Source organism: Tympanuchus pallidicinctus, unplaced genomic scaffold (assembly GCF_026119805.1).
Source record: "Tympanuchus pallidicinctus isolate F22 unplaced genomic scaffold, pur_lepc_1.0 scaffold22, whole genome shotgun sequence".
Classification (NCBI taxonomy): Eukaryota; Metazoa; Chordata; class Aves; order Galliformes; family Phasianidae; genus Tympanuchus; species Tympanuchus pallidicinctus.
In genome coordinates this window covers 37,680,963-37,703,071 of record NW_026294739.1, presented here as the reverse complement: position 1 = coordinate 37,703,071, position 22,109 = coordinate 37,680,963, and the positions used below count along the sequence as shown (strand labels likewise).

The 22,109-nt window shown below is 39.8% G+C and overlaps 1 protein-coding gene across 8 annotated transcripts in view; it reads left to right on the top strand.

The window, feature by feature from the left end:
- TOX3 (TOX high mobility group box family member 3) overlaps nucleotides 1-10,580 on the top strand; it is a 241,351-nt gene extending 230,771 nt beyond the window's left edge. For all 8 annotated transcript variants that reach the window (XM_052685225.1, XM_052685228.1, XM_052685226.1 and 5 more), the window contains 4 exons: nucleotides 632-901; nucleotides 2,201-2,428; nucleotides 3,615-3,695; nucleotides 6,231-10,580. In XM_052685225.1, coding sequence (XP_052541185.1) covers nucleotides 632-901; nucleotides 2,201-2,428; nucleotides 3,615-3,695; nucleotides 6,231-6,971 — 1,320 coding nt within the window. In that variant the 3' untranslated portion in view covers nucleotides 6,972-10,580. The remainder of the gene's footprint in view (nucleotides 1-631; nucleotides 902-2,200; nucleotides 2,429-3,614; nucleotides 3,696-6,230) is intronic.
- The last annotated feature ends 11,529 nt before the right edge of the window (nucleotides 10,581-22,109 follow it).

The window sequence follows — 22,109 nt, the reverse complement described above, 5'->3', positions numbered from 1 at the left end:
TGCTACTTCCACGTGTGTTTGATTGTTGGATTAAAGATAAAAATGTGTACTTCTGTGTGGTGCTGGCAAAAAGGGGTTTTTAGGAGTGATTAGGATTACTCGAACGGTTCTCCAGTGTGCTGCTGTGTCTGCACTTGAGATGTGGCAGGGCAACGTTCTTCGTCTGAAGGGGATTTGGAAGTTACTTTAAAGAGAGTTGTTTTATACCTACTACTGTTACTGGTAACAGCTATGAATAATTGAATGTCAGAGGAAGATGCTTTTTCTCTCTCTTCTCCCTCCCCATTTTGTTTGCTTTCTGCATTTGACAGCAGTTTCTCTCTACTCTGCTGCAATGTTTTCCCTGTATCATCAGACAGGCGGTTGTTTATGTGGATATTTGCACAGCATCAAGAGAAAAAAAAATTACTTTAAAATAAGGAAATAAAAAATTTTATTACCCGAGAAAATCCAGCAAAGGGGAGAAGCAAAGTCTGAGACCAGTACTGTAACTGTTGCTGTGTTCGGTTTATTGATCGGTTGAAAAGAAACCAAACAAAATGAAAGTTGACAGTGTCAGTTCTGTGAGTTAGTGAAAATGATTTGCTAATGCTGTATGATCACTGCTAATAACTGTTTCACTCTCTTTTAGGATCAGAGTCACACCCAAGTTTCGCAGTACCGCCAAGACCACTCTTTGATTATGAGATCCATTGTCCACATGACGGATGCTGCTCACTCGGGAATTATGACTCCCTCTCAGCTCACCACCATTAACCAGTCCCAGCTAAGTGCACAGCTGGGGCTAAATCTGGGAGGCACCAACATGCCACACACTTCTCCCTCCCCTCCTGCCAGTAAATCAGCCACTCCTTCCCCCTCCAGCTCGATAAATGAAGAAGATGCAGATGAATCAAATAGAGTAAGTTAATCCATGCGTTGCAGTGAATAAGCTTTACGTGGCTATATACTGTGTTTTCATTAATGTGGCAGTACTGTCTCAGCTGCCAAGTGATCATACAAAATATGTATGCTTTAACATACGGTCAGATATGTCATTTATTTACTGTTTAGCTTCTGATTTAGGAGGCTTTCATGATACCTCCATAATAGATGCTAAAATATGCAAATCCGTTCATATATTTTCAGTTGAATACATTCATGGTTCATTTTAGATTTTATAGATCTGGTGAATCTCTTTACTCAACTTTGGGAATTTTTTCATTTTGATATTCTCTGGAGTCATTTAAAATACAGATGCATTTAGACAAAAATAAAATAAACTTTCTTCTGTCTGAAAGCTTACTTAATTTACAGTTTGCTTTAAATTAACCTGTTACAAAAGGAAAATGTTATAGCACTACACATACAGTGCTAATTCAGACTGCTTGATGAAAGATTTTCTCATTAGCTTAATGGAAATTGTATATATGGAAAGACGATTCCATTCAGCATTCTTAAAATATCAAAGTTAAACAATGACAATAGAAATGTAGTTAGAGCCACTCAGCGTGGCAGCCCTTGTTGCCACAATCTGTGTGTAGTCCAGAGGAAGGTATGGGGCATGAGGAGTATATGAGAATTGGAGATATTGGCAGTCCTTGAAGTGCTGATCTAAAGGTTTCCCCTTTAAGGTGGTAGGAGATGTAGGTGTAGGATGCTGCTGTGTGGGCACCTGACCCCACATGAGAAGCCTTGGAAGAGGGTGCTGGGCACAGGGTGGTCCATTGTGCTTGAATAGATACTGCAGAACTGCTGCTGCTCTGACCCATGTCTAAGCTGGCAGCCTAAGTCTGGGAATCAGGGAATGCCTCCAAGCTCTTCTCTTTTGAGTCTCTACTGCCGAAATTGCATTTTAATGGAGAAACACAGATCACCTGCTCAAAGTACACTATAGATTGAATACATGCATACGTATATATTAAATTGAAATTAGTTATGGTGCAGATTTTGAGGTTAGGCTTCTGGGAATGATTCTGAGCCATGCTTACAGTGAGTGGTAATAATTTTGGTATTCAGTTCCAGTGGTTCTGATAAGAATGACTGAGAATAAGTGCTATTTGGTGGGACAAAGACCCACATAACAGGAGTATCCAAAATGTTGCCTACATAGGAATTTTTATCCATTTATTAATAAGCCAGACTGACAATAATTATTCAGAATTCCTCTGACTTCCATTTCATGTGTATGTGGACTGTTCCTGTTACTACTGTTTCTTAGGCTACTGGAGAAAAAAGAGCTGCCCCAGATTCTGGCAAGAAGCCGAAAACTCCAAAGAAGAAGAAAAAGAAAGATCCCAACGAGCCACAAAAGCCGGTGTCAGCATATGCCCTTTTCTTCAGGGATACACAAGCTGCAATTAAAGGGCAGAACCCAAATGCTACGTTTGGAGAGGTTTCAAAAATAGTGGCATCTATGTGGGACAGTTTAGGAGAAGAACAAAAACAGGTAAAAAATGGATGGAGGGTTATCTCACAAGAAGTAAAATAGTTATTGCTTGTAAAAAATCCTCCTATCTCGGAGCTGAGCACACTGCTTGCTGATGTAGACCTCTTGCTCTGCAGAGCTCCATTGATTTTTGAACTTGCTGAAAATCTGGCATCTAAAAAGCATTTTGTTATAGGAGTCAGTAGATCGTATTCAGTAACTGTCTTTAAATTTTAAAGGGCACTTTGTAAAAAGCTCAAGTGATACTGTCCTGGAGTCTTGCTTAAGACCACCTTTTGATGATTCTCATTTCAAAGCTCTTATTTCCTATTAATCGGAAGTTAGAATAGAGAAGGGGAAGGTACAACACATTTACCATTTCCTTTGATCTGCCTTATGAATTTGTTACAAAGCGTGTTGATTTTAAACCTTTGAAGCCAATCCTCTGTGCCTCATTACAATGTTGTGTGTGAAATGTTATCTCCAACTCAAAATTGGTACAGAATGATGAGTTTTGTTCTTCCTTGAGGGTTATTCTTCTTGCTATACACATGTAACTCCTACGCATAGATAGGAAAAAAAATCCTCTGGGGCTCTTTGCCTGTTGATGCACCGTGCAGCTCCCAGTCACACTTAGCAGTCTGACAGATGATGATATCTCACAGACGATGATCATGATTGAAGGATGATCTTTATATGTAGTGCTGATTAGAAATACAGATTGATTCACTTTTTGTTTAACTGCTCTACTGAAGCTCTGTGGGATTCTCTAATACTGACTTTGGGGAAAGTGAATTGTCAAAACTCTGTGAACCACATTTTCCTTTTTTTTTTTTTTTTTTTGGCTGCTTTGTACTACTTCAGATACTTTTCAGCACGTGAAATACTCAGTGTCAGTAAAATATCATTTTCTAGGAAGATGCAGTGTGCATAGCTGGTCTTGTCAAACAGTTGGCTACTCTAGCAGTTTTTTTCCTATGTGATAAATGGACTTATGTTGTGGTGGCATTCCAGCAAGTGGACCTGAAAGTCTGTGGCCACCTGCAGGAATATTTAAAACTTCCAGGGAAGAAAAAGCCCTCATGAAGTAAAAGTGTTTTCAGATTGTTGATCTGAGCTTTTGGTTTTGTTGCAAGGGATTCAGAGAGCATTCTGGCAAAAACTTCTTAATAATTGAAGTTGGTGAAATTGTGGTCTCTTTTAATAGGTATATAAAAGAAAAACAGAAGCTGCCAAAAAAGAATACCTAAAGGCACTTGCAGCCTATAGAGCAAGCCTTGTTTCCAAGGTAAGCCTGATAATGCTTTCTGCATAATGCAAGTTAGTTTTTGGCAATGTTTTCCTTAATAATGGGGGTAGGAGTGCGGTGTAATGCAAAACAAAAGTAGAATCCTAAGATTTCTGTAATGCAATTCTAAAAGATGTGCTGCTGCTTGAACCCTGTGTGGCCCCTGCAAAGAAATTTCATCTCTTTAATGGCACTGTAATGATTACCAAACAAGAACTTTGTAAGCGCGTACATCTTCCATTATCCCGGGAAGCAAAATAATGCACTTCACTACAGAAGTAAAATTCAGTCATGAAAAATATGCCGACCTTTTGACATTAACATTTACAAGCTATTTGCAGAATTGTTTTTTGTTTTTTTGCTGTTGGGTTTTTGTTTTTTTTTTCCCTTTTCCTCAAGTGATTCTTCCCAAAAGACAGACTTGTTTTGCACGGGCTTGAAGAGCTGTTATTGTGTGGCAAAGCTTAAGTATTTCTTGCAGGTGAGGGGGAAAAAATTTGTGTGGTGGCTCTGAATTTGGAGAATACTTCAAATGGACTGGCTGGCAGTGAGTCATGTTGAGTATCAGAGCAGATCCCTACTTAGTATGAAATACATGTGAAAAAATAAAGCTTTGGTCACAGATTTGAGAATTTACCTTTTTAACTGATAGCATGAGGCTGATTGTATATCTGCTGCCTCTGGACACTACAAATGGAAACAGGATTCTAATACATGTGTGAAAATCAAGGCAGTCATTTCTCTAATAACATTTCTTAAAGACCAAATACAAAAATGCCCTTGATCACAGGAAAGCAACAGCAACTGATGATATCTAGTTCCTGAGAATGCTTATTTAAATGTACAACTACAGAGCATTAGGAAGTAGCACAGAAAGGTGCTGCATATTTTAATTAGTGCTTAGAAATACAACAACAGAAATTAGACACATGCATTCTTGAAATTCTTGAAAGAAGATTTCCTTGTGTTATGAAACTGTGTTTTTCTGTTGTCTCTAGGACTTAGATAATATTCTCAGTCTTTAATATCATGATGTTCAATGGCAGCAGCAATTCTAAATTGTTGCTTTGAGGGAATGTGTCTTGTCAGTCCTAAATTCCCTTTTCAAAAACAACAGAGATCATGTTTTCTGCCCTAATCGGTGGGACTTGTGCTGCTGAGTGACTTCTGAGAAGACTGTGAGTGGAAATTACACTCCATGTCCAGAATTCATCTCCACCAACCTTAAGATATCTTTGCTGTTGCTTTCTGTCAAAGGTTGTTGTTGAGAGTAGATACAGAATAAGCACTTCTGAGGCAAGATTTGATGCATTCTAAGGTAAATGTCTGAAAAATATCTATTTATTGTATGGGATGAGAATTTTTCTCTCCATCACCTTAACAGAATTCTAGGCAACTATATTACATATATGCATACATACATACAGAACATATATTACTATATTACATGTCTTATACAATGCAGATGTGTAAAACTATGCAAGATGATCCTACTTCTGATGCTTAATCATATCTAATTTAAACATACTCAGTATATTCAAACATACCTAATAAAACTATGTCTTCAAAGGCACCAGAAAGCCTCAGAATGAAGTTTTCCTGCAGGTATCTCTCATCAGAAAGCTCCTTGACAGTGGAATTAGGCAGGTTGTTCTAAGCAGGGCACCTGCTGATGCTGCTTCCAGTGATTCTGGGCTTCTGTCTTCACAATACTCCCTTAGACTTCTTTCTGCTGAGAATATTTTGGACTTAATGCCTTAGAAGTGAAGAACTACAGTGAGCTAATATAAAAAGTTGTTTGATAAGTTTTGGTGCTTGTACAATACCTCTATGCCATCAGAAGTGATGTAGTGGGATATGCTTCTCCTCAGAACAGTGTTGGTTTTTTGTTTTGTTTTGTCTTAACACATAAATAGAGACTGTTTTAGCTCTTTCAGCCAGATGAAGTACTACAGATTTCTGATGTTGAGCCAGGGCACAAGTTAATTTGTTGTCTAAGAATTGGAATCTAAGTAGGAGCTTGGAGGTACCTTGTACAGAGAGAGACAGAGGTGTAATGCAATGGACCAGCGACCTTTCTCAGACTGCTGATTGATGTTTCCCCATGGAAAACAGAGGATGAAAAAGTCTCTCAGAGTATTTGTGACTTTTCTTTCTATTTAAACAGTAACAAAGTTTTTTTTATTAAGAACACAAGGTAACTTCAATTGATCAGGTCAAACTGAGCCAAGGTTCATAACATTTCTAAATATATATCAAACAGCTAGATTTAGGTACTGAGAGAGGATAAATAAGAACTGAGATAGTAAAAGTTCAGATTGGATGAAGAAAACAGGCAACTCAAGCGAGATTTTGAACTGCATTTCCTAAATAGACTATTATAATAATTGGACAAATTCTCTAGGGCAGACTTTCCACTGAGCAGCTCATGAGATTTGAGGGGGAAGGAACAGGTTTGGTGATTTTTTTAAGCTCAATATAGGATGATGTCTGCTTTTAGCAATACCTGTTCTTCAATTTCTTTTCCAAACATAGGCTGCTGCAGAGTCTGCTGAGGCCCAGACAATTCGTTCTGTGCAGCAAACATTGGCATCCACAAATTTGTCTTCCTCCCTTATTCTGAATACTTCTCTCTCTCAACATGCCACAGTATCGGCATCTCCTCAAACTCTTCAACAGTCCATTCCCAGAGCAATTGCTCCCAAACCTCTGACCATGAGACTGCCAATGAATCAGATTGTAGCTTCTGTTACCATTGCATCAAACATGCCGACAAACATTGCAGCTCCATTGATAAGTTCTATGGGAACAAACATGGTGGCAACACCGTCTTCATCTCAAGTAAGTCCCTCCATGCAAAGCCAGCAGCACCAGATACAGCAGCTGCAGCAGCAACAGATGCAGCAGATGCAACAGCAGCAGCTACATCAGCATCAAATGCATCAGCAGATACAACAACAAATGCAACAACAGCATTTTCAGCACCACATGCAACAACATTTGCAGCAGCAGCAGCAGCATCTTCAGCAGCAAATTAACCAACAGCAAATGCAACAGCAGCTTCAGCACATACAGCTTCAGCAGATGCAGCAGCAGCAGATGCAGCATATGCAACACCAGTCACAGCCTTCTCCTCAGCAGCACTCGCCAGTAGCCTCTCAGATCACTTCTCCCATCCCTGCCATTGGGAGCCCTCAGCCAGCACCTCAGCAGCACCAGTCACAAATACAATCTCAGACACAGACTCAAGTATTATCACAGGTCAGTATTTTCTGAAGATAAATGATCTCACAGCATCGCTTTGTGTTGATGGAGGGGGTAGGGGTAAACCATATTTGGCTGAAAACTGTAAATTGTTGATGGTAGTTATGCAGGGATGCATAACAGATCAAATGATCCTCTAAAGTGTCTATTAGATAGGCAATAAAGAACTACAATGTAGCTGTGTATCATCTTTTAGCTGACTATAAATCATTTTGTTTAAAAAAAAAAAAAAAAAGCTGTGCTCTCTTTCATGTGATGCCTTTTTAATTTATTTAAGCTTTACCTACAATATGTGAATCAAATGGCCTAATAAATACCTGAACCTTATGACTGCAACATGGCCTTTCAGAGTTACAGATTTCTCTAAAAGTGAATAATGCACTTCAAGGCAGTATGAACTCATGAAGCCCTTAAAGCACAGTTGTAACTACCTGTAAAATGATGATTGGATTTCATACAGTCATACTTTTATGACATGAGTTCGTTGATGGCATTTTTTCTCATGAAAAAAAAAAAATAGAGTATGTCACAGATTTTTGCCAAAGCTCTTAAATTTCTGTCCTAAATATCTTCAGAAAAGCAAATGCAAGTAACTGAACTTCAATGTTTGATCCATCCTTTCACTTCATTCCTCCCGATAAACTTACCATAGTTTGTAACAAAATATATATTGACAGTTACCCTATTACATTAATTCCAATTACAGAACAAATGTGAATATTATATTCTGTGTGGAAGTGATGAGTTTCAGATTTAATACACTGTATTTTTAAAAGGGAAATGCACTTAACTAAGGCTGTTATTACAAAAAGCTAAGATGAAAAATGCAAGAGTTTTTAATACGCTGTAAAACCAGTAGAATATTTAAAAGAAACTCCACGACCGAATAATCAATGTAAATATTTTCTTTAAAAGTTGTAACTTTTCATATCATGTGTTGTAAAGTTTTCATAAATGAGGCTTTAATGTAAACACTGGTAACATGAATTATTAATTGCTACATTGCTTATTGTGTTTTTATGCTGTTTTATACTTTTTTATGAGTTACGATAGCAGCAATTAAGTTGTTTGTATTTTGCTTATCTAAAATAAATGCTTTTATCTTGCTATAGAATAAACACATTTCAGTAAAATCGATGGGCCACAAGTCTTTGATAAGAAAAATAACCAAGAGAAATGTTTCCTTGCAGAACTGCTTTCTCTGGCACTTTATTCTACTTTCTGGATTTGAGTGTCTCAGCCATGCTGTGTAAATAGGTACTGGTCTGTGCAGCCAGCTCTGGTGTCTGTAAGTCCATGGCTGGAGGGGGGCATGCAGCTCCTCTGAGCAGGCTGTGGCTTCGAGGTGCAAGAGCAGGTGGTGCAGCGATGATGGTGCAGAGCGCTCATCCACCCCATGTTACGTCCATCGGTGGGAACGGGGTAAGGAGCCTGTCTTAGCCACTCAGGGATGCAAATAAGTACAGTTCAGGGTTTTCCTCGTGTCCTTGTGTTTTTGCTGTAAGCCCAACCGGTGTCCTGAGCCCATGAGCCCCTGGCTTGTCCCAGACTCTGGCTGGTGCTGAATGGTGCAAGCAGGGAGCAGTGGGTGTAGAGGAAGCTGTTTCACTGGAAATATTTGGAAACATTTGCATCCAACATGTTGGCAAGATATTAATGCTCTTTCTACATCTCTGCTCTTGATGGAGGAGAAAAACCCTTCCTTTCTTCTTTCCCATCCCTGCCTGCTATTGCTGTGTGCTGGGTGCAGCCTGACCACTATCCCCAGTTGTCTTGCATGATTAATTACAGCATCTGTCCTGTCAGGAGCTATAATGAAGAGGTCTTGATAAAAATTGCAAATTACCACTGGCAACAATCTTAAACTGCTTATGATAAAATGAAAATTAAAAACAGCAAGTGTCAAACCCGAGCAGAATCCTAATCCTGTCTCAGGCCGTGTCCATGGTTACCGACCAGGCCCCAAAACAAAAATAATGGGATATAGATCCCCCAAAAGTTGCAGCCAGACTTGAGGGAAAAGGTACTGTGCTGTGCGAGTTTATTAATAATGAATTCAGCTTTCAATATTTCACAGTCCTCAGGTACTCTGTTTATTATCTACAAATATTGAACAGCAAGAGATTCCAATTAGAAATTTATAGATTTCTTGGAGCAGAAAAAATCATGTATAAATTGAAGCTTTTTGTAATAGGTGTTAGTTGACAGCTACCCATGCTCGTAATAGCCTTCGTGTGATATCTAATCGTGTCTGGGAGGGAGGGGGCTTATTTCAGGCACAAGGAAGCCTGTGTGCATTGGAAATGGCACAGCAGAGGCTGGTTGTGAAAGATGGTTTTGTGTCAGTTTTAACCAGTGTTACATAACAAAGAGGACCATTTTATAGTCTTTTTGAAACCTTTAAACAACTGTCTTCAGAAATAATTGCCAAACTGCATGTGACAGTAATTGTGTATTAGTTCTGTAATTGTCATTTTGAAGACCTATGAAGTATCGTTGGGAAAAATGTCACTAGTGATAAGAGTTAATTACAACTGAAGTCTGTTTTCAACTATTTGTGGTAAGAAGCAGGTGTTATTGTACTCATTAAATGATTTCATAAATCCTGGGTTTTATCACATTTGATTAAGAGCTGCTGAACTACTGATGGTCAATTCCAGGGGAAAAAAAAAAAGTTTTAATTGCCGCATCTAAAAAAATTAATCATCAAGCAGGACTGAAGAGTTTAAATATCAAAATTTCAATCATGGAAAACTGGAGCATCCTCCTGCTTGCTACAAAATTATATTTTCCATTACCCGCAATAGCATATTGCAGAACATCTTGTGTTTCAAACTGTGCAAGTTGGAGTTCATATTCTCTACGTCTAAGTGAATAACTTCGCTGTCGTAGGTCACAAATAAAACTGTTAATTTAAATCACTTACTATGAAATTTATACAAGAAAAAATGCCTTAGCCATGATTTCAGTGTCATACATGTTTTAAAGACTGTTTTCTTCGTATCGTTTACAAGTACTTAACTGCTCCCTTCTTTTCCCAAGGTTTCAGATGCTTTATCACCCCAGTTAACCACATTCTACTTTCACATTAACCCAGGTTGACACATGATGAAAGAACATAAGGAGGTTTAATTTTTAGCTGACACAGGGTCATTGGTTTCTAACTTGAAGAACAAAGGCTTTAAATACCTCTATGCAACATAATCTCAATTTTATTTTATCACCTGACCATTGTGGTTTGCGGGACAGATGGATTAAATATCTCAAGTTTAACCAGTAGTCTTGCACTGTCTCTTTTCAATAGGGATTGGACTTTTGAATGGCTCCTTTTCCATTTCTTACTTCATGGAGTATTTTTCAGCACTGGACTTCATTCTAACCTTTCCCTCCCCCCTTTGTTTGGCTTTTGTTTTGCAACAGCTGTTATTATCGTTTTTGGTCAGCTGTGATTGCTGGAGGCAAAATAGGACCAGATGGTGTTTTGCTATGCATGAATGGAGAGTTAGAGGAGTTTAGATTGAATAGGCCAAGTTTGAATGGTGTCTATGCACCACCTGCCCTCTTCAGCAGCAGCACACACATCATAGGAGCATGATCTGTCTCAGACCTACTAGAATTGGATGGGAATGGAGAGAGCCTTGTTGGATTTTCTCCATATTTATTGATCTTCCATGCACTAACAGCATAATGCAGTACACAGTCAATTTGAGTTAATTGGATATGACACAGCATGTACATGTAATCTATCACTGTAGTCTCTTGGTACGCTTTAGGTTTTGCTGCCACAGAACATGCAGTATTAGCCTGCATTAGTAGGCTAAGTGGATGAAGGTAAAACGGGATCGTCGTGCAGCTTGATTTAACAAAACGGCCTGGAGTTCTACAGCCATGCCCTTAAAACTGCCAGCGATAGAGTGAAATACAAACGTTTCTGATTTGATAGGGTGGACTGGGTATTTTGGCACAGAAAAAGCAAACAGCAAACAAAACACCTCATTCCCATACTTTTCTCAGAGGTTTGCCTGTGAAATGCGAGTGAGCAGTTCCCTAAGAAGTTGAGCCTCATTAGAGATGAGTCAGTGCAGCTCCGAAAGGACTGTGTGTGTGTGCAGGAATCTATTCCAGAGCAGGAGGGATATTAGATTAAGCAAATTCTGTTTACCAGCCCTAAATACAGACATTAAAATGTGGCATTCCGATTTGTTTTGGAGCAGCAAAGGGCTTCCTTAGTGCCCAAAATCGGCCATCAAAGTGCAGCTGAAATGCTGCAGAAATTTAGGGTGTGTTTTATCCTCCATGAAGGCTGACTGAAAGGCGTCCCGTGTGCAAGAGCTGTAGCTGAATGCTAGGGAATAAAATACATATGTGCTTGTACAAATAACTCGCTGGAACTGTTACAGCCATTGGGTGTTCAGGCCGACCTCTGCCCATGTTGGCAGGAGCTGCTTGCGCTCTGCCTTTGTCTGCGGTGTCAGGTAGCCAAGTGAGCTACTTTATTATGAAAATTGCATTCAGCTGAAAAAATGCTAAATATTTTCAAGTGCCTGTGGGAAAAGCTAGGTTTGTATTAAAGGATTTGGTTCTTAAAGTCACCAAGAAGCTAATGCTTCTCAGGTGCATCTGAGGGAGAGTATTTTCAATTATAATACTAAAATCTTTCAGAAGAGAATGTGTGGCTTTGAATGAGCTGTTCTGACACTTCAATAGGCTACGCTGGAGATTTATAATGTGCTGTTTACCTCTGCTAAAAAGTAGAGGTAGCATTTTAAATCTCATTTTTGTCCGAGTTCTCTCAGCGTTAACATCTTCCACTCCTACACAAACTGAAGTAGTGCAGAGTTTTGTTATGAGGTTTGAAATGAAATGCATTTTAATCTTTTAGGTAAAAAAAAAAAGTGTATATGTTGAACAGAAGAGTATTTGATGTAGTGTGGTACTAAGAAGGGCAGTTCCTACAGATACCTTTTATTTTCTTTCCCTTCTCTAATATGTGCGGTGATACAGATATCTTTGGTCTGTTATTTTTTCCAAAGTGAAGTTGTTACATTAATTTAGCTCTGCTGCTCTAATTGAAAAAGAAAGGCTTTGATCCAGCAAATCACTTAAAATGAGTGGATAATTCTAGTATATAGGTAGTAATTTCATTAACACGACTGCTCTGATGCTCACAGTTGTACAGTTTCTCAAGTACTTTCATAGAGCAAGGGTCTAATCACAAAAATATTGCATTTGTTTTCCAAACAATTCCAAGTAGTAATAATTTGAACCTAAGAGTAAATAGCTTGGCTTACTTTTTTTCACATTTTGTTTTATTAAATTCTACTTGGAACAAGTTACAGGGCTGATTTTCAAATACAGGTATCTAACCTTTGTGCTGGCTCAGAAGCCCTGCATCAGTATAGATGTGTAAAGAATTAACCATCTGATTGGGAATTTGCATACTCAGTCTTTTAGAGGTGTTTCTATTGTGCACAAGTCTAAAAATCTACACCTGGATCAGCAAGCACAGTTCTTAAGTGGATACCTTGACCAAATGTTTGCATTATAAAACAATTAAATGCAGGCAAACAGAGCATCATTAAACCTATTGGCAATATTTGTGAAACTAAAAGGCTATAGTTACTTGAGACTGCTTCATTTTCAATGCTAGCTCCCACAGTGTACTGATGACCAACATATACATTGCATTAACACAGAGTAAAGAAATAATAAAATCCCTTGTGCTGTATCTCTCTTGCTGGTGCTTATAGGTGTTTAATTTTGGAATTGCTTTTCTATGAATCATGAGACTCGACCACACGGCATGGATGTTTAAAAATTGATAAGTAGTTGTTTCGTTGCTTAATTTCTTTCTTGTTCCTCCTGAATATTCAATGTCTGAAAATCAAAGGTTACTTTTGAAAATTCTGCCTTGCCAGCTGTTTATCAGGGGATTCTCTGCTGCACCATTTTATGAATGTGTGAATATATATGTAAATTGGTCAAAGCAGTTCATGAATGTGTTCCAGACTCAGTTTCACCATTGTACTCTCAAACATTCTCAAAGCAATCTCCCCTGTTGGCCCTTTCTTGTTCCTCTGCTCTTCCAATCTCTGGAGCAGCCTGTGCTTTCTGCCCACGCTAGTTTCTGCCCCTGCTCCCACCTCTCGCTGGCCATGGGCAGCTCCTCCTGAGGGGCTGCTCCTCTTCCTCAGCCCTTCTCTTCTCTCCTATTCCTCATGGTCATGGGGAAAGGAATAAAAAATAGGCAGCCCAAACATGTGATAGGTGTTTAAATTAAGAGATGTCCAGATGTGTACACATAATTTTATATGGATAATATATAAGTGTAAAAATGAGGTATGGATTTTGGGACTAATATTCTCGCTTGGTAGCGAGAGCTGTCAGGTTTGGTTACTGCTTTCCATGGTGTGGCAGTGACAGAATATAGATGATGCTAATAATAAGTATCATGCTTTTGTAAAGTCTTTATCCCTTGCTACATTGCGTCAGATAAGTCTAAAAGTGTTTTGGCCACTTACTGCAAGTAGTGTATTGAGGCAGACCATAGGCCCCTGGTGGAATATGTATAATTCTGAGTATAAATTTGCAGACACTTCTGTTTCTATAAGGCATCACCAGCTGGGATTTGTTTTGTTTTGTTTTATTCTAATGCAAATAGAATCTTTATTCACTTCAGGAAAATAGCCAAACCTTTCTAGCAGATTGGAGAAATTAAACATCTCTGAACTAAAACAGTAATAAAAATGTAGTATTTTCATGTTCCGTTCTGTTGAAGTCTGCTGGAGCAGTCCTTGGCTTCAAACCCAGGCTGAATTGGTTCTGATACTGTCTTTCCATCTTCAAAGCTGCTGATCAGCAAAACTGAGTGGATCAGTGCCTGTCCAGCAGTGCCTGCTGATAGGGTCGGATGCACGGAGGAATGCTGGCGCCATGCCATCAGCATGGGCTCTTCTCTGCTCACCTTCAAGTGTCAAAAATCCAACCAAGATGATGATTTTGAGATTTTGAGGGAGGCGAGATCAGCCCACCTCACTCACCTCATACTGCTGCATCTCCTCAGCCCGATCACTGTTGGCCGCAGTCATTTCAACAAGGCAAGATTCACTTCTATGCCATTAGGCCAAAATCTCTGCACAAGAAACTCCACTGAGCACTGGGCCTACTAAAAATTAAAACCAGCTTTGTAGCAGGGCTGAATAAGAGGTCAGAAGAAATAACCCAGTGATTTGAGATGTTGGGTCACAGCTGAGCTGAAGACGAGCACAGCAATGCAGCCATGGGAAGCAGGCTTATAATTTCCTCAAATGATGTTGGAATGAGTCTTGTACAAAAAAGAGCTAATTCTAAGGAGAGGGAGGGACTGCAATTTTCCTCTTGAATTGAGAAAATGAAAACTGTTGGGTATGTGTTGCTATCACAGCAAAGTTTTTCTGTCCGGGCTCAGTGCTCCAGCATGCAAACAGCTACCCCTAAATCTGCAGTGAGGCTGTGCTGAGCATCTGGGGAAACAGTCATGATTTAAATGCATTAAGGAAAATGATAATGTTATTTGGCTTTGGTTAATCAATAACAAAGAGAAATGTAACACTTTAGTTTGATTAACCTTCTGCCATACAACACAAAGTCAGTGAAACCAGAGATACCTTGTTCTTTATTTAAATTTGCATAAATTATAGTGGGATTTAATTGCTGGGAGGGTCTGTATATTTTTTTCTGTGTTATCTGTGTGTTTTATCTGAGGTTTGTTTGTTGCTTTAGAACAACGCGTTCGTCCAGTGTAGACAAAATATGCACTTTGTTCAATGCCTTACTCGAGGTCAAATTCTCTTGAGGAGAACAAGTGTGGGTTGTGTAGCTGTCAAAAGAGGTTTTAGTGCTTGACCCTAAGAAGCATTCAAAGCCCAGATCTCTCTTTTTTATTGCTTTTCATTTTCATTGTTTGTACTTTATACTTAAGAAGGGGCCTCTGCAGAGGGAAAAGCCCCTGCTTTAGTATTCACTGCCAGCAGCCTTCTGCTGGAACACCTCAAAAGCTTTTCATTGTGAGACTTTGGAAACCTCTGCTCAGTCCAGACCTGGGGTGTAAGATCCCAGCAGAGGGGGCAGAGCAAATTGGATCTTGTTTGGGAGGTCAGGGACATGGGATGCGTGCACAGGGTTGTGGGCATGCTGGGGGCTGAGCTGGGTGCAGCAAAGCATGTCTGCAAATACACAAAGGTCAGGTTGAGCTAAAAGAGTTTAGAGGAAGATGCAGCCAATAAGTCGAATTGGATGCTCACTGGTAGTTGCTGAGGTAGTTCTGTATATCTGTGTGAACACAGTAGTTGTGCCTTGTATTTTCTGCAGATGGTGTTTATGTAGTGCACAAAAACTCAGTGTTAGAAATAGCCATAAAAAAGCCTGAAATTTTGCTTAATTATTCACAATTGCTGTCATGTAATTGGAAAATGTGAGCACTGTATTATGTTTTATTTTATAGGACTTCGATGCAGTTATCTTTGGTAACTATAGAAGGTGCCCTATTTGTAAAATGTGCAAAATACATGGAGTATTTCCTACTGAATGTGAGTTTCATCTAGCATACAACAGAAAAGGTGAATTATGAGTCCTTTCTACCCTGCTGGCATGACACTGGCCTTGTCTAGTTTATCTCTGTGGTAGCTCCAGCTCTTCAGGGATGTTTCAGGGAGCACAAGGGGATGGCACAAACACAGGCTGCAGTGGCATGTAGCTGACAGCAAGGAAGGTCACCTTCCCCAGTTGGCATATGACCTGCAGGCGGCCTTTGCTGCTGGACAGGAGGAGACAAGGGAAGAGCACACATCTCATCTATATGCATTGGGATAGGCACATGCACTATCTGAGGATAATTTGTTAACAAACTCTAAAAAGGAACAATTTGTGCCCAATGTGGAGCAGAGACAGCATTTGTATGGGGAAGCATGATTTTACCTGCACAAATCTCCAGCTAGGATTTGGAAGCAGAAGAAATGTAAGGGTACCAGAGCACTCTGCATCAGTGTCACGTTTTGGCAAACCAGACACGTTTCATGCAATTGTGTCTTTATTGAGAACATAGGCAAGGAGAAGCTGAATGGGCTGAGAAACCATACAAAGAAGAAATAGATTTGAGGTTCTTTGGATGTACCAGGGGAAAAAAAAAAAAAAAAAAAAAAAAAAAGATTTCCTTCTTCTCATATTATGGACTGGAGGAGCTTTTATGTACAGCAAAAATTTCTCCAGAATTGTATTTGTTGTTCATAAAATTCAACTCAGAATGAACATGACCACCTTGTGAAGTCCCTGCAGGATGCAAGTGCATGCAGGAACCATCTGGGCTACGTTCTTGGGGGCAGATGTTACTTTCTGGTTATTCTCATTGGTTCAGAACTCTCATTTTCATCTGGACTTGAGGCTGGACCATCATTTTTCAGTGCCTGTTCTCAGATAGTCCCCCGCAGGCAGTGTCAGTGGTAAAGTATCTTGCAAACCTAGCCCATGATGTCTTTGAGATTAGAGCATCTCCTTACTTGGAGCTAATTTAGAGATTTCTCAGGTTGTGAGCTCAGCCCAAAACTGCAGAGCACTGAAAACTGTGAGCAATATATTCATGGGTAAGCAGAAAGAACCAGGAGGTAGCAATTTTTTGCCTCTCAACAGAAGATCCAGATCTCCAGCCAATAAGAATTTCTTGGAGAAGACCAGCTTAGTGCATGTGCAAAAAAGCTATGTGTTTTCTGTAGGTTTAAGAGTTGTGGGAGGGAAAGGGACGTCAGAAGAGAGGTGATTTGCAGCTGCACTCCTACAGTCCTGAACATTTGAGTGTTTGATGTTTTTTTCTCTGTTGCAGAGGATTATCTGTTTAAATTAGTATGTCACAGAATCGCAGAATCACAGAATGGCCAGGGATGGAAGAGACCTCAAGGATCACGAATCTCCAACCCCCCTGCCACATGCAGGACCAACCTCCCCATTTAATACTACACCAGGCTGCCCAGGGCCCCATGCTATCTGGCCTTGAACAACTCCAGGGATGGGGCATCCACAACATCCCTGGGCAGCCTGTTCCAGCACCTCACCACTCTCACAGTGAAGAACTTCCCCCTGACATCCAACCTAAATCTTCCCTCCCTCAACTTAAAACCATTTCCTCTTGTCCTGCTGTTATCAACCATTTCAAATAGTTGATTCTCCTCCTGTCTGTAGGCTCCCTTTGGGTACTGAAAGGATGGCTGAGGGTCAAGGACAGCCTGTTTGAGGGTGATAGATGCTGTAATGTGGCACTGCTCTGTCCTAGGCCCTCTGTGCACTACTGAAAAAGAAGAGGCAACAAAGAAACATAGAAAAAAATAGGTACTGATTGGAAATTCCTAGAAAAAGGCAGCAGTCCCAGGTGGATCTCTACCACCCCGCCCACCAGTGAACTGGGATTGGTGAGAAGGGCATAACTAAAATGCATGTTCTGTCAGATGATGTGACGATGGATGCTGGGATTGGAAGCAAGGATGGGATGTCAATCTCCTCTGTGATTTTATTTGAGCCCATAGAGGTAAAAATCTGCTTGAGTTACATAGTTTTAAAGAAAAATTATAGACATTAATAAATGCCCAGACATAATCAAAGCTATATAAGTGTCCTGCAGGCGCACCTGTGGCCTTGGTGCTTTTTCAGCCTGGGGAAAAGCAAATGATTTTTGTAGCTTCTCAGAGCAGCATTCTGACTCTGCCTTCTTCTTCCTGGCTTCAATGACTTTCAAGCACGTGCTTAAAAGATCCTCTTGAAGTATGTTCCTGAGTAGGAAAAATAATTAAGATTTAGGAACAGTAGAGAAGCCTGTGATGAATTATGAGCAGTTACATCTTCCTTCAGGACTTGGAAAGAGAAATAATGAGAATTCCCACAGGATTTATGTCTTATTTAGGTTTTTTGATTCTGTAGAGATTTCACTCCATGAAAGTAAAGCGAGAAGGCAAATTTGTTAAGGAGGATTTTGTTAAAATGAGCAGCAGGATAAATAAGTGACTTTGTGGAAAGCTGAACAGAGTAATTATTGTTCTTGGTAATTAATTAAAGTCCAGGATATTCACATACTGTTGACAGTGCTTGTTCCTTAAAGCACCTTCCTGGGTCTCACTAGGGTAAAGCCATTGTGAAAATCTCAGTGGCTCTGGTGGACACCTTGATAGAGCAGGTCTGATATTTTTATTCAGTAAAAGAATGATCCTAACTTGGAGCTGTGTACTGGCTGGGAATGCACTCAAAGGACACGGAGATGTGGTTGGTGACAAAAGAGCTGGTGCCTTAACATTGTTTCCCTTGGAGCACAGTTTGAGCACACTTTCCTAAGAGCTGCTGGAGTCACCATCCTTGGAGGTTTTCAAGAAACACGTAGATGTAGTTTAGTGGGCATGGTGGTGATGGTCTGGAGTTGGACTTCATGATCTTGTTGATCTTTTCCAACCTTAATGATTCTGTGGATTCAGATCCTGTGGATCCAGATGCTGTGTATCACTTTCTGAGGCAGTTAGGTAGCTCCTCACTACAAAAAGGACACTTGCTTCTGCCTTGGAACTTGGTCACAAAGCCATTCTGACTGTACTGGCTTTTGACCAGTGGATCCCAGTCCTTTTCTCCTGGTGACACTACTCTGCACACCCAGTGATGTCAGGCTCTCCCTGCACCTCTGCCCATTGTTGTGGGGTTCACATCTGCCCTACTCCTCACCTCACTTTTAGTACATATACAGCTCTCTAAAGCAGTACAGATTTGCTTTAAAAAAAAAAACAACAAAAAAACCCACAACCCACCATCAGCAGCATAGAACAAAAACAAGTGTGTTCACTGAAGTGTTTTGTACATCATAGCTGCTACTTACCATTTTTATTCATCTTGCATCTATAGAGAAAGCCTGTCTTGATATCTTGAAGGCACTTTTAATGAGTACACATCATGAATTTTCCAACTGCTTTTAGACTGAAAATGATTTCCCTTCTATTTGTCACAGAATCCTGTTATTTTACATTTTAAAAGGTTCTTGTACACCTCCCCAGCACCTGGATTGTAGATGATTATTGGCCATTGTCGTTTGGAGATGGAAGCTGGCAGAATTTACCTCAAGCCTGTTCAACCAGATAAAAAGGTTAACTTCTGCTTAAAAAGAAAGAACAAAATCACCAAATAGCTGCTGTACTTTCAGCTAAAGACGTGCTTTGATTTGCTTATAACAAAGATCAGATCCTGCTCTACTAGTTTATAGAGCCCCGTTGCCTGCTATCCTGGTGCCTTTGCTGTCTACACACAGCACTGGACTCCTCTCCTCTCCTCTCCTCTCCTCTCCTCTCCTCTCCTCTCCTCTCCTCTCCTCTCCTCTCCTCTCCTCTCCTCTCCTCTCCTCTCCTCTCCTCTCCTCTCCTCTCCTCTCCTCTCCTCTCCTCTCCTCTCCTCTCCTCTCCTCTCCTCTCCCCTCCCCTCCCCTCCCCTCCCCTCCCCTTCCCCTTCCCCTCCCCTTCCCTTCCCCTTCCCTTCCCTTCCCTTCCCTTCCCTTCCCTTCCCTTCCCTTCCCTTCCCTTCCCTTCCCTTCCCTTCCCTTCCCTTCCCTTTTCTTCTCTCTGTAAATAAATTGGAATTCATTTCTTATTATAAAAAAAAACAACCACACTCATAGGAATGTGACTGCTGGTTGATCACCTCAGCTTGAATGGTTTTAGAGCCCTTCACAATTCAGTGTACACCATTTGGTCATAACCTTGTAAATATCACTTTATATTTTAAAACATTTGAAGTGAAGAAGGGGAATAATTAACTTACTTCTGCTATCCACATTAAATAGATAATTAAGAATATGAATATTAAAGAGCCCCGTTTACTGTGCTACTGATTGATTTGCTGCAAGTTACTGTGAGTATGCTCTGCAAGGAGCAAAACAAGATTACAATTTAAACACTGTAATTAAATAGGTCAGAATTTGTACTGTTTCCCATTCTTGTTGCACCAGTAGAAAAAAAGGAGTTGTATCACACATCTCATAACAATTACTGGGTAAAGCATGTTTATCTTCTCAGATGATGGCATTTTGACAACCACACAGTTAGTGCCAGAGAGCAACCAAAACATCTGTTTTTCAGTGCAGTTTGAAGGCAGGATTTATTCTTCAGATGAACACAGCAAAGAGTAGTAAGAGCCACATCCCATGGATGGTATGAAATTAAAACCTTGATGAAATGACGTAACAAAATTAAGGAAAAAATCTGCTAAATGCTTCCCACTGCACCCCTGGAGAAGGCAATGCTAGCAGCGTGGCAGGGCTGGTAGCCAGTGGCTCCTGCATTTCTGTGGTGTTTCCCCACACCTGGAGCACTCAAGTGTTCTCACTCTAAAGCAGTTTGGGTAGGTTTGTGGTTGGACCGCTAACTGCGGCCTTTGAAGAGGTTCCTTGAAACTAGGAGCTTAGCAAGCTGCTGGCTGCTCTTCCCTATTAAGAAATGCAAACCTAATGCCCAGTCTGCTCTCTGCTCAGGTTTTAAGGACAAATATGCTGACAGGGAGCATGGAAATGGCTTGTTTTTTTAGCTAGCTATCCCATATGGCTGTTCAGCTTTTTGTAAGGTCTTTGCACAGAAATCTTTGTTTTCCAAAACTCATGGACTGAGGATATGGTGGCAGCTCTTATTAGGAAACAAACACAACTCTATTTATGCAGAAAAGTTGTCTCTTTGTTAGAGATCTTGTGTAGGTAATAGCTAACGATAGTAATGGTAATTTTTTGCTTGGAACATATTTACCCAACATACTTGTATTTATTTTCAGAGAAGATGACATATACTGACTTGTTCAATACAGATATAAAGAAATCTCTGTCGTGTTTTACAGAACAACTGTCTTTATTCTCTCTTTTCCTTTGTCCCTGGAGCTGTAGAGTATGACTATTTAATTAAAGATTGAATGAGAGACCAAGTTTAATTTTTTCTAAACAATAAACTCCAACATATTCAACAATGTCTCATGCCTTCCTGGCATTTTGACGTACGCCTGCAGCAGAGAGTCTATTGAATTTGGTATGTGACTAAAATCTAACAAAGAACACTGTCTACTGAACTCTAAATCTGCTTGGTTAAATCATTCAATGTGCTGTACAACTTGTACAGCTGAAGCTGAAAATAAGCAGAGCCCTTACAAAACACAGCCAAGATGAAGTTTGGCTAAATTTTTCTAGACATAAGTTAGAAGCTTTGGGGTAGCTTTGACAGTACAGAAACAATCCAAAATTGCTACTTGATATGAGTTCATTTTCTTCCTTTTTCTTGTTACTTTCTACTACTTAAATTAAAACTGAGTATTGTGTTTTCTGGATGCTTGCAACCAATTGTCACAACAGTTGTAATCTTGGTAAGTACATTACTGAAGTAAGAACTCTGTCTGAGTGGAATGTGGAATTGGCCCAGTATTGACATCTCTACAGTTACACAATAAATTCTTTTTGTGTATGATGTTAATAAAGAAAGAAAGGAAGAAAGAAAAATAAATCCCTTTACTGAAAAACAAAAGTCTTCTTTTACACCTCCAGTCAGTCACATCCATCTGTCAGATAATACTCCCCAGGGGAGACACTTCCATACAGTGGGCACAGTGTAGAAAATGCATAACACTGAAAATACGATGGGATAGTATCACATTTAAATAATAAATAAAGAAAATAGAAGGAAATATCCACTGAACTTTGAGAGAACTGTAAAAATTACATTTCATGCTAGACAGGGCCTAGAGGAATTGGAAGCAATGAAACAAATACAAAAGCAGATGAGAACACTCTCAGTAATCTGGTGAAACATTGTTATACACACTGGGGTAAGGATTCATCTTTGGTCAAACTCTGTTGAAAGCAGTCATTGGAAATAAAAGGTGAGGGCATTTATGAGCTGTTTAATACAATAATCTGAAGCCATGTTAAACCTAAATGACCTGTTCCACATGAAGATTGTACCCTAAATTATTTCAGAGCTGTTATAATGAAAATAGCAGGTGTCCTATTGCTTTCTGGTCAATTACCATAGTTAATGAATGAAGCAATTTTTTAATTACATTTAATTACACGAGATTGCTCAACTCACTTTCAGCATCTGTTTTTCTGCATGGATCTACTTTTGAACC